This window comes from Antennarius striatus, chromosome 15 (assembly GCF_040054535.1).
Source record: "Antennarius striatus isolate MH-2024 chromosome 15, ASM4005453v1, whole genome shotgun sequence".
Taxonomy (NCBI): domain Eukaryota; kingdom Metazoa; phylum Chordata; class Actinopteri; order Lophiiformes; family Antennariidae; genus Antennarius; species Antennarius striatus.
Window position 1 is genome coordinate 19,344,328 of NC_090790.1, and position 12,722 is coordinate 19,357,049.

General features: G+C 45.6%; 2 protein-coding genes across 5 annotated transcripts; one reads left to right on the forward strand and one right to left on the reverse strand.

The window, feature by feature from the left end:
- Positions 1–1,489: 1,489 nt before the first annotated feature.
- On the reverse strand, positions 1,490–5,094 carry LOC137608513 (inactive phospholipid phosphatase 7). Its single transcript, XM_068334957.1, has 3 exons — positions 4,856–5,094; positions 3,986–4,724; positions 1,490–2,641 (listed from the first exon to the last, which is right to left on the reverse strand). Exons 2-3 carry the CDS (start codon positions 4,470–4,472, stop codon positions 2,253–2,255), a joined length of 876 nt encoding a protein of 291 aa, XP_068191058.1. The 5' UTR covers positions 4,473–4,724; positions 4,856–5,094; the 3' UTR covers positions 1,490–2,252.
- Positions 5,095–5,588: 494 nt separating this feature from the next.
- Positions 5,589–12,496, forward strand: fam78ab (family with sequence similarity 78 member Ab). Of its 4 annotated transcripts, none has more exons than XM_068334432.1 (3): positions 5,589–6,081; positions 6,685–7,064; positions 9,272–12,496. In XM_068334432.1, exons 2-3 carry the CDS (start codon positions 6,739–6,741, stop codon positions 9,795–9,797), a joined length of 852 nt encoding a protein of 283 aa, XP_068190533.1. In that variant the 5' UTR covers positions 5,589–6,081; positions 6,685–6,738; the 3' UTR covers positions 9,798–12,496. The 4 variants fall into 4 exon arrangements, with proteins under 4 accessions (XP_068190533.1, XP_068190535.1, XP_068190537.1 ...); XM_068334434.1 differs by having other exon boundaries at positions 6,761–7,064; XM_068334436.1 differs by having other exon boundaries at positions 5,589–5,999; positions 6,761–7,064.
- The last annotated feature ends 226 nt before the right edge of the window (positions 12,497–12,722 follow it).

Here is a 12,722-nt window from a genome sequence, read left to right on the forward strand (position 1 = left end):
TAGACAGTTTGTCAGAGCAGTAGAATATACACTATTATACCAAAGGTCACTCAGCTATACAAATTACCCAAAGGTAGGGCTTCAAATCCCTTCCATGACCACAGGTGTACTGCTTCTACCTTCCTAGAGGAGTTGAAGCTGTCAGAGCTTAATCTGGATCAGATTAAATCCTTTGTATCAGGAATTAGATGCATCTGAAGTTATTGTGTGTGTGTGTGTGTGTGTGTGTGTGCGTGCGTGTGTGTGAAGGCAGGTGAGCGAATACAGTGTGTGTGAGAAACTTTAAAACGTGTAGCCTGTGGTGTTTTTATTAATGACTCCATGTAGTCTTTCTCTTTCTCGGAGCTTCTTTCTTTTTACTGAAGAGACTTTTGGTCCAGGAGACATTCTTCTAATGACTAACCAACGCTTCCCTTATGCATTTAAGGCACTTTCAGTTCCTGGTGTTTCGCTGCTGAACACACACCACGGTCGTTTCCTGTCGCGGCTTTGTGCAGTAATAAGAGCGTGACAGGAAACCAGACAGAAATACTGTCGCGCCATCAGTCGAGCTCACAGTAAACTGGACCTGCTGGTTAGAAACCCCTGCAGCTTCAGGTCACGTGAATCTTTGCATATAAATCAACCCCCTTGTTACTGCTGGGGTTCCGTTTGGGTTCAGATTAGTGTGTCTTTTTATTTAATTTTTAAAAAAATTCAGTTTATTTATTTATTGATTTCCGGACATGTTATTACAACAGACTTCACCTTCATCACTTTTGCAACATCAACAGCATCTGAAAAAGAAAAAAAAAGAGCTGACAGCTAGAAAACATTTGGCTTGTAAAATTCCCACCCCCAGAATTAGCAACATTTTTATCATCAAATACCATGTGATATTTTTCACATGTAGCCATAACAATCTGAGATATTAAACATCATTTAAATCCAAAATATAACCTTGCTAAATCAAGTTTTTAAAAGCTTTTTTAAAGGCAGATAGAGTTCCTAGACTCCTAACTTCATCGTCCAGTTTGTTCCAAAGTTTGACACCTGTAAAATATAATTTAAAAAATTCTAATGTAGTTCTTGTAAAATGCTGTTTCCTCTCAATTATTATGAATGTGTGCTAATATATTTTGTGGTAAATAATTATTGGCTGCTTTATACATGAGCTAAACAGCTCTATTATGATGTCATGAATTTTCAGTAGTTTAGATTTACTGAATAATTAATTTGTGTGAGCTCTATAAGGAGCATTGTGGATAATTCTTATGTATCTTTTCTGGGTCAAAAATAGAGGTTATAAACCACTTTAATATGTGTTTCCTCACACCTCAGCACAGTCGTTCAGATAGAGCAGAACTAAAGCACAATAATTCATGTTGAACAAGCATGAAGTGTCTTAGAAGTGTGAAACGTCACCCGTTGGTCGGGTACAAACAGCGTCACAAACCTGTAAAGATGGATCCTGTAACTTTAGTTTCAGGCCTAGAAATAAAAACAGACGTCCACGTTCTCATTTTATTAATGAGGTGGGGAAACAGTAAAAACACAATATCCACATCCCTGCACGGAAAGCTGCACAAAACTGTCAACAAACCAAACCAACAAGCTGCAAGAAAACTGCTGGTTTCATTCAAAGGCTCGCTAAACACACACACACACACACACACACACACGCAAACACACATATTTCAGCATTTTTAGGGGCATAAAATCTTACTGATTTTACTGTAATTTAAACTCATGGAAGCATTAAGTTCACATGTTTTTTCATGAGAAAAAAAAATCATAAATTCAACAACTATAAGTTTGGAAAAACACAGTAAAAAGAACAGAATCCCCATTGCAGATGTACAAACACATTATTCATGCCAATAAGGAACAATGTGGAATATCCAAACAAGTCACTTTAGATACTTTAGAGGAACATCCGGCGTTAAATTCACAAGTTTTTTCCACCATCCTGTAAAATTACAAACGGTTAAAAAGAATTATGAGGGAACAGAGAATAGAGGCACATGGAGGGGGGGTTGGAGTCACAGAACTAGACCAGAAGCTTCTACTCCGACAGGTACGTCTCCATCAGACCGTCGTCATTTTAACGTGACCTTAAGGGCAGCGGAGGTGTCAGATTGGCTGAAGGCGCCAGGATTTGTCCGTCTGCATGCAAGCCAGCTCCTGGTTGGCTGCTGGTTCAAACCCTGAGACGAGAACTTCACAGCACCCTGATACGGCGGAGGTTTGGGGGCGACCACGGCGGCGGCAGCTCAGAAAAAGGGGCTCCAGCTGAGGGTGCTGATGGAGATGAGCGTCTGACAGGTGCTGGACGACAGCCACACCGTCTCCATCAGGCTGAAGTGGAGCATTCCCAGCGCGAAGCCGCACGCCATGTCGGTCAGGTGGTGCCTTCCCAGCAGCACCCGGGACACGCCCACCAGGAAGGCCCACAGCACCAGCAGGATGCGCAGCGGCACGGCCAGCACCAGGTGGGACAGCAGGAACTTTGACACCATGGCGGCGCGGCTGGCGTGGGCTGCTGGGAAGGAGTACACGTCCATGGCGATGCAGTCCAAGAGCCCCGGGGTCATTTCCCAGGGTCCTCGGCGCTTCACCAGCCGCTGGACCCCGGCCACCGTCATGATGTCCAGGATGAGGGCTGTCGTAAAACAAACGCACCACAGATTAAAGATGCACGCAATAAAACCTTCATCACAGGTCAGGGTTCCCTCGTGAACACCTGAAGTTCAGGCAGTATTAAATATTTAATCCACTTAATCCACTTTGAGATTTAATCTGGAAAAAACTTCAATAAATTATCCTGGATTGAAAACATAACAAACATTTCACAACACAAAACACCAGCGTCACACATCCACAGATTAACTGTCTGGAGATTTATGACGCTTTTTTGGAGGATAATACTGTATGTGTTTGGATTAAGACACACACACACACACACACACACACACACGTCTGCGTATTTAAAGGTTTTGTGAGGGAACACTGATCGGTTCTTTCCCACCCCTGGGGTCCAGAACTGGCTGAACTTCCGTCTCCCTCCATGGGGGGGCAGCACCTTTATAACCTGTGGGTTATATTTGGACATGAGGCCCCCACCAGCTGACCCTGGTCTAAGTATTTATACTCCTTCTGTTTCTGGACACTCAGCTGAGCATCTGTGACGTCACTGATCACACCGATCAGTCACGGATTCACACACAATACTGCGCTGTGATTGGTCCATTCATGACGGGATTGAAATGATGGAGGTGGAGCTCCAGCAGATTATTATTTGTGGTTTATTCTGGCAGCTAACATTGATTCAAGAATAAATATTTAATATTAAATTTAATAATGTAATTCATACAGTTGTGGATCTGTAACCCTGAAAGATTCGTTTTTATTAAAAATGACTCCAGTTTTAATTTAATTTAAATTTAATTTAAAATTTGAGTTGAAATTATTTTACATTTTCTGAGCTTTTATTAAATTTCAGTGCAAAATTATCAAAAAGTACCTTGAATGAAAAAACGTAACGTAACGTAAACTTTGTAATCGAGTAAATGTACTTCAATTGATTTAAATTAACTGAATTTCCCAATTTTGGGATCATTTAAGTATATCTAATCTAATCTAATCTAATCTAATCTAATCTAATCTAATCTAAATTACTTTTAGCACAGCCTTGATAAAAATGATCGTTCCTTTAGTTTCAGACTTTTATAAAATAGATGTCAACCCCACTTGACGCGTCACGCGTGTGACGTCACTATCTCTGTGGGTTAAAACTGAGCCGTGGAAGCCTGACTCCTAACTTCTGGAGTGGAGAATCCTCCATCCGGTGCCACACCGGTGTGTGTGTCGGTGCCGGTGTGTGTGTGTGTGTCGGTGCCGGTGTGTGTGTGTGTGTGTGTGTGTGTGTGTGTGTGTGTGTGTGTGTGTGTGTGTGTGTGTGTGTGTGTGTGTGTGTGTGTGTCGGTGTGCGCGCTGTGCCGTTTACCGAGCAGCAGGTTGACCAGGACCTCCTGCCCCGCCAGGGTGTTGCTCCTCGTCAGACACACGATGGTCCCGATGATCCACGTGATGCCGTGACCCGTCAGAGCCAACAGGGACACGATGGAGCGGCAGCCCCCCCAGGACGACGACGTGTTGGCGCACACCCCCATGCGCTTGGACAGACAGATGTCGATGGCCAGGAGGGAGTTCATGGCGATCCCCTTGAAGGAGGGGTTGAGCTGCATGCAGTCCTCCTCCGGCATCTTCCCGGGCTCCCTCCGGTCCCTGCTGCCGGTGTCGGCGGCCTCTTCGCTCGGTTGGCTCGTCGGGTGCTTCGTCTGTCCGGATCTCCGTGCGCCGCCGCCGCGGCCCTCGGGGGGGCCGCTCCCGGCCGCGCTGCGGAGGGGCTGGTTCAGGGACATGAACTCGGGCCTGCTCAGGACGCTGCTCCTCTCCCGGGCTCGGGATCTCGCGTTCTGACTCGACGGCATGTTGGACCCGGGGCCGAGCTCTCCTCCGATCGTCGATCTCCACGGGATGATCCAAGTGGTGCGGGTTCCACCACGGAGAAATGTCCCAGGATAAACCCCGTACACCGGTCCCCCCCCCCTCCCCTGGCCTTAATAGATATATTTAGAGCCGCTGGAATGCGCGATGGCCACGCTGTTTATACCGGGACCCGCGTGGACAGGGGGGGGGTGCAGTGATTGGCATTTGTCTCGGCCAATCCACCGGGACGGGATCTGGAGCAGGGAGATAGAATAACACCGTGGGCATCCGGTTACCCCCCAACACGAACAGGTGGCGCACTGCGTGGAGCAAAAAGACGCAGAGTGGAGAGAGTGCGCGAAAAGACACGGGGCTGTCATCTTACCAGAAAGAGGATGAAGAGGAGGAGGTGTTGCTTCATCCCGTCATTCCACAGCAGGGGAAGTGAGGGGGGGCGGGGGCAGCTTACAGCAACGGAGGCAAAACGGCGACCGTTCGTAAACAAAGGCAGTCCAGGAGGCGCAGCGTTTGGATCGTCCGGATTTTACGCACGAACGCGATTCAACATCCGCTTTACGCACGGTGACGGAGCGGAGTTCTCCATGGTGCTTAAAAGGGAGCGCAGCGGCGGGGAGGGAGGAGGGGGGGGGGCGACCGGCAATGGGGGGAGGAAGGGAGGGTCGAAACGCCTGATAGTTGATTGATTTATTGATTGATTAGCGAAAAAAACGGTTTAATGAAGGATTGATCACTAATAAACTGTTTTTATGTTTTCTTCCTTTTGTTGACTCATCTGTAAAAACAATTAAAAAAATAAATAATTTTAATTTTAATTTTAATTTAGTATACTTAGTAATCCCCGAAGGGAAATTAAGAGATAAAGATTAAATAAATAAATAAATAAATAAATAAATAGGATGACGTCATGCTATGAGGATTCACCACCCTCAGGTTGACATAATTAATATATAATATATTTAATTTACCTCCATCTATCGCCTTTTTTTTAAAACCACCTCCTGTCTGATTTCTCCACTACGTTGCTCTGCCTACATTTCCCAGCATGCCTGCCGCCCGGGGAGCGGAAGTGTCGTGTCCCAGAGACATATAAAGCAGCTTTCCCAGGCAGCTGATGCAGAGCCCAGTGCGCAGCGCGGTGAACCTGCCGTGGCCGCGATGGGACGGACGCGCAGGAACGACAGGACGCGCAAGGATCTCAACTGAAGCGCGTTCCATCACAGACAGGAAGGCACGCGTGGAACAGCTGGGAGCGCGCCCCCCCTTACCCCCCCACAGGACACAGGAGACCTTTTTTTTTTTTTTTTTTACCCCATCTAAAGCATGGACCCGGTAAAATGGGTGCTAAAGTTGACCCGGCGGTGTCCTTTTGAATGTCGCGGCGCTCCGCTTCGAACTGGACCGACAGCCAACGTGGAGGAGACGCTGCCTCTCCGTGGGGAGGGTGAAATAATCTGCAGCTCCCGCGGGGAAATAACGGAATCACCTCTCTGACCGAGGAACGGAACTGTGTGAGCCGGCGCGTCCACCGAACCCCCCCCCCACCACCTCCCCCCGGAGACGCTGGAGACTCTCCGGTGGATTGTTTTATAGGTAGATCTCCCTTTTTGCAATGCTTTTTATGTCGGCTAAAATAGAACCCGCTTTACGCACCACTAACCCGCACAAGAGTAAAAAAAAACCCGCAGAATAAGACGTGCGTAAATGTGGAATTGAGGTTATTGCGGATTAAATGGACAGCGTCACCTTTCAGCATTTTTTTAAAATTAGGATTCTACCCACCGGCGTGGCGTGGAGCTTTATGAAGTGGGGGGGGGGGGGAGTAAAGGGATTATCTGTTAATCACACGAACAATTAAACAAAAGAGAGAATATGACGCCGAGCTGGAAACGTTAGAACTTCTGATGAATTATTAATCTTCCTCTTGAACTTGAAACTTTTTTTTTACGCGCAGCTTCTCCAGAAGTTGTGGAGTGATATATTTAGGAGACTTAAAAACATCAGAGCACGGATAAAGAAAGTTGCGCCTGTTTGGCGAATTTGGTTTTTACGCACAGAAACGCATAGGCTCTGCATTTAGAAAGAATTTCACTTCTTTGTCTTTGCTAAAATGAGTTTCGGATCAGAGTTGCGTGGGGTTTTTTTTTTTTTTCACGACGCAGTCAGCTATAAATAAACACTTGTGAATCTGATCAGGTCTTTCTGTGAGGAACACGCTGAGGACCAAACTGTGGTGACCGTCTGGCTGTTATGCGTCTGTCCTCTCCTCCAGACCTCCGGACGCTCTCGTGGATTGTGTTGCTCTTTAATGCGATGGGCTGCATCCAGAGTATCAGGTGTAAGCCCAAGAGTTTCCGAGACAGTATCATCGTTCTGGAGGTGAACAGTTCCATCGACCCGAACCCCACCAGCATCGACGAGTCCTCCGGTGTCGTTCTGCGTTACCGGACACCGCACTTCCGAGCCTGTGCGCGCGTCCTGGTGCCGCCGGTGGCCGGTAAAGAGACGTGGACCATCGGGTGGATCCAAGCCTGTAACCACATGGAGTTCTACAACACGTATGGTGACAAAGGAATGTGAGTGTTATCGATCAGCTGATCATCGGATGGGGGGTTGGGGGGGGGTCCTGGGTTGGACGGGTGAGGAATATCACGTTCTGGGATGTTCTAATGAATAAATGAGAATGTTTGGCAGACAGGAACTCCAAATTTATCGGTTTTCCTATTATTTTTTGGCAAATGATCGATTATAAGATCAATGTTCTCGTGATTATTGATTATTGATTCAGGAATATTGGATAAATGCATTGGAATCATGAAATTCTGAAACAAAACAAAAAAACTTTTTACCAAAATAAAACAGACAATAATAAAACAAGGGAGTCTGCTGAGTGTGGCAGCACATGCTGAACCTGGATGACGTCACACATGACGTCACTCCTAGCTTAAAGGCAGCAGTTTGGGGGCTCAGCCCTGATGGTTCTCCTGCTCATCCTGTCCCCTATTTCCACAGGATGAGTACAAATGTGAGACAAATCAGTCAACAACAACAAGCAGACACACACACACACACACACACACACACACACACACACACACACACACACACACACACACACACACACACACACAAAACACCCACAACAAACTTTATCTGTGACCAGCTGAGGATGTTTGACTGCTGAATGTCTAAGATTAGAGAAACAGTCCCCTCCCAAACACACCCACCCCGTGTATGTGTGTGTGTGTGTGTGTGTGTGTGTGTGTGTGTGTGTGTGTGTGTGTGTGTGTGTGTGTGTGTGTAGGCCCAAACATGATGCCTGCTGACAGCGGAGGAAACAGAAAACCAACACTGAGCCTTTCTTCTCTCGTTTTTCAGACATTCTAAAGAATAAAAGATGAGATCTGAAATCCCACCAACACACTGATGAATGCAGACAACACACAAGCCGAGATGCAACTGATACGCACACACACACACACACACACACACACACACACACACACACACACACACACACACACACACACACACACACACACACACACACACACACACACACACACGTAGCACTATATATAGGGGTGTTGGAATGCACCCCCACCTTTGCAGCGGAGCGAAGCACAGAACATTTCATTCATCATGTTAAAGTCATGAGAACCGAAGAACTGATTGTGATGTTCCGTTTTAAACGTGTCTCCTGGGAAGCAGGAAGTGACATCACCGCTGACATTTTCATACTGACGGTTCCTCTGATGGCGGCGTGTGATTGGTCCGAAACCAGCAGCGGAAGGTTTTTCTGTGGCTTTTGATGTGTCGATTGTGGAGCCGTTCAGCACCTTCATCGCGACAGTTTATGCGTTTGTTTAAACAGGTGTGACTCACAGGTGTGACTCGCAGGTGTGAGTCACAGGTGCGCCGACACACGCAGTGTGTCTGGTGATTGCACAAGGCTTCTTGTGTTGGAAAGGAGTTCAACTTTGGTGAAATTTGCACCACGTATTGCAAAGCGCGTGATTGTGTCACAAACAGGAAGTCGCATTTCTGCAAGGTTTCCCCACTCATGAAGGTTCCTCAGTGGGGGAGACGCCTCCACAGTGTCCCTGTGTCATGCACACACACACACACACACACAGACACACACACACACACACACACACACACACACACACACACACACACACACACACACACACACACACACACACACACACACACACACACACACACACACACACACACACACACACACACACACACGTTGGTTTAGTAATTTTTTAAAAATGTTTTTGGCTCTAGTTTTGTTTTATTAGAACCTACAGAAACGGTGAAAATTGATCAGAAGACGAGTACAGGAAGTCCTCAAGATACGAACAACTGAGCTCCACTGTGTCTGACTACTGTAGTTCCCTTTTCTGCCACAACACCCTCCGAGCAGCATGTAGATTCAGATTTCACGTGTCATGTTAACATGACTCATCAAATGTCAGACTCAGTGAACAGTTTACTCTGATGTCACTTCCTGTGGTTTTTCAGTCTTTCCTGTTGGCGCGTCAGTCTGAGGGAATAGTACTTTAGTATTCAGAGTAGTAATGACATTACTTTAGTATTCAGAGTACTAATGACATTAAAAAGACCTCAAATGGAGATTAGAGATTGAAATTCAATGAATCACGACTTACAATCAATTCAGCGTGCGAACAGCGTCTATGAACCTATTATGTTTGTAAGTTGAGGACTACTTGTCTTTAAATCCTCATTTGTAGTTCTTGTTAACTTCCAGGTCCAGCTGGGAGCTCCCAGACCTGCGTGACGGGACTATCCAGGCCATCAGCGACTCAGACGGGGTCAACTACCCGTGGTACGGCAACACCACAGAGACCTGCACCGTCATCGGTCCCACCAAGAAGGACAGCAAGTTCACCATTAGCATGAACGACAACTTCTACCCCAGCGTGACCTGGGGGGTACCGGTCAGCGACAGCAACGTGCCTCAGCTCAGCAGCATCCGCCGCGACCAGAGCTTCACCACCTGGCTGGTAGCCATCAACCGGGCCTCGTCAGAGACTCTGGTCCTGCAGACGATCCGCTGGAGGATGAGGCTAAACATCCAAGTGGACCCGGAGAAGCCTCTCGGACACAGGGCCGTCCTGAATGAGCCCCTGGTCCAAGACCAGCCCTACATCCTGGGCAAGAATGAGCCTATCCCCACTAACGCCATGGTCAAACCCAACGCCAACGACGCCCAGGTGCTGATGTGGCGGCCAAAGAACGGAGACCCTGTCATGGTCATCCCACCCAAATTCTGATCTCTGTCCCCCATCCTCCAGAACCTCGACAGTGTCATCTCTCGTTTCGTCTCCGTTTCTGCCTCCAGCTCACCCTGCTTTTACCTTTTCCATTTCTTTTCTCTCTTCTGGTTTAAAAAAGAGAGAGAGAAACCAGCGACGTTAGAGACCAGCTGTTCCTGAACCAACCGCAACCATTCTACCTTCAAACTGGGACGCACTGTGCTAAAAGAAATCGTCCCCAAAGAGGAGGAACCAGGATTTCTTTCTTTTTTTTTTTAACTTTGATTTTATATGTTGGCTATTTGGGCCAATTGAGTGTGGGTGGATTTACGTATTGACATGATCCTTTATGTGCACATGCTATTTACATGGAATAACTAGGCATTGCGTACAAATTGAAGTTTTTATTTATGGGCTGGGAGAGAGTGCATTAAGTTTGTTTCTTGTCGTATGCGTCCCAGAACGAGTCACGTCTGGTGACGTTACTGGATTTTAATGTTGTTGTTTTTTAAAAAACATGCAAGACATTCAATCCATGCTGCCTTAAGTTTGCGTTGCTTTCCACTCCAAACGTTTGAGCCTTAAACCAATTGCAATGCAGTATTTGCTCCTGATTCTTCCAGACTGGAGGTGTTGGCAATTGGGGTTTAGGACAGGATTCATACCACAGAAGAAGACCAAGGCCTCCAGCTTCCGTTGCCTGAACGATACCTTGACCTGAAGGTACAGCTAGCGTTATGCGACAGAAAAGAAGCTCTGATGGCTAAACGGAACGCCAGCACAGGCCAACCTGTCAGCCGTGGCGACACAATAATGTCACAGAAAGCCAATCAAAGTCGAATAGTCGCAGGCTTTATCATCGTTCAGCGCCAGGAAACAAGCATCGCTCCACCTCAGGGCCGCTCGTCCACTTCCTCCCCTTCTCGCCATCCATCCTGTCTCGCCTTCTCTCTCTCGCCGGGGTGAATAAATAAGTTGTTTGCACTGAATAATCAATACTTTGATCGACACGTCTTCACAGAAAGGATGAACGACTTCAAACTGGAAAAATAAAAGCAGCAGGAGCGCCTCAGACTCCTTCCTTAAACTCAGATATCCTTGACTTCCTGTGGTTTTGAACTCTTCCTCCCCCGTCCTCATCTTTCCATCATCGTCGTTCAGGATGAAAGAGCGAGCAGGGAGTGTGCAGGTTGATGCTGATGGTTGATGAAAATCGCCCATGAAGGAAACAGGGTTCATATCCGGTGTTAAACACCATCTCAATGTGGCTGAAGCTCCGTTTGCACATGTTTTATCTTCTCATTAGTCATCCAAGAATCGGCATCATCGACGCCTGTAGACGTACAACTCTTGGCCACTCATTGGGTCTGCTGAGTCCCAGCGTTCCAACCAAAGAAGTCGTTTGCATGCATGTGTGGTACGAAGGTTTCAACGATTGGCCGCTGCCTCTCCTTCAAGTGTTAGCTGGGTTCTCCAGGCCGCCCGTCAAGAAGATGGTTTGACTCTACAGTTCTTCAGAGGTGTGGAGGAACAGTCTGACATTTCAGACCTAGAACGGCATGAGAAGATTGATTCCACGCTCGTGTCCCCAGGCGATGCCAAATATGAAGCTCCAAAAGAAGCATTAGCTTAGCAACCACCTCTGAAGCTAACAGGTTATATCTCTTCGACCCATACAGATACACAAAACAAAAGAACAAGTATTGGTTTCACAGGAAGCGTTGACAGGCTTAAGGCTTACGACATCTAACACTTGATGTTTATCGTATAATTATGAGAATGATAAAATGATCCTCATTGTCTCTCAAGTACACAGGAAGTGGTTCCCAAATCGTGTTCAGATTCCTTTTAGACAAATAGATTCTGGTGTGGATCCAAACATATGAGAAAGATTAGCGACTGTCGCTAAACATCAGGCTGAACAGAGCAGTAGCAGTATGTAGTTGGTATATTATATTATATATTATATATATAAACATATACTGGTATATAATACAGTAGTGTATACTGGTATAATATACAGCTTTATATACTGGGTATATTATATAATAGTATATACTAGGCATATAATATAGTAGTATATTATTACATATATTACATAATAATACACCTAGTATATACTGGAAATATTGTTTAATAACATACACTGGGCTTACTACATGGTAGTATAAATTGGGTATAATATACTGTAGTTTATATTGGGTGTATTATATATTAGTGTATACTGGGTAATTATATAGTAGTATATACTGGGTAAATAATGTAGTATATACAGGGTATATAATATAGTAGTATATACTAGATATATTACATAACAATACACCTAGTATACACTAGGAATATAGTATAACAATACACACTGGGTTTACTACATGGTAGTATATTATGGTTATAATTTAATACTGAAGTATATATTCAGTGTATTATATATTAGTGTGTACTGGGTAAATTATATAGTAGTATATACTGGGTATATAATATAGTAGCATATATTGGGTATATTATATAGTATATACTGGGTATATTATATAGTAGTATATATCTGGGTATATTATATAGTATATACTGGGTATATAATAAACTAGTATATACTGGGTATATTATACAGTAGTATACACTGGGTATTTTATATAGTAGTATATAAAGTGATACTGCATTGAGTCACTTACACTCCCAATGGACTGAACTTCGCTGATGTGTGCTGCAAATCAAGGGCTTCCATGTTGGGGGGGGGGGGTTTAAATAATGGAGGTCGGGGTCAACGCACTTGTGGGGGGATGGGGGGTGGGTAGTTTGGGTCTAATGCAGCCTGGGGGGCATCTTCACATCCTGAGCTGCCTTGTAGCGTATTGCAATAAACCACGGAAGGTACGCTAACTCTACTGCACACACACACACACACACAAACACACACACACACACACACACACACACACACACACA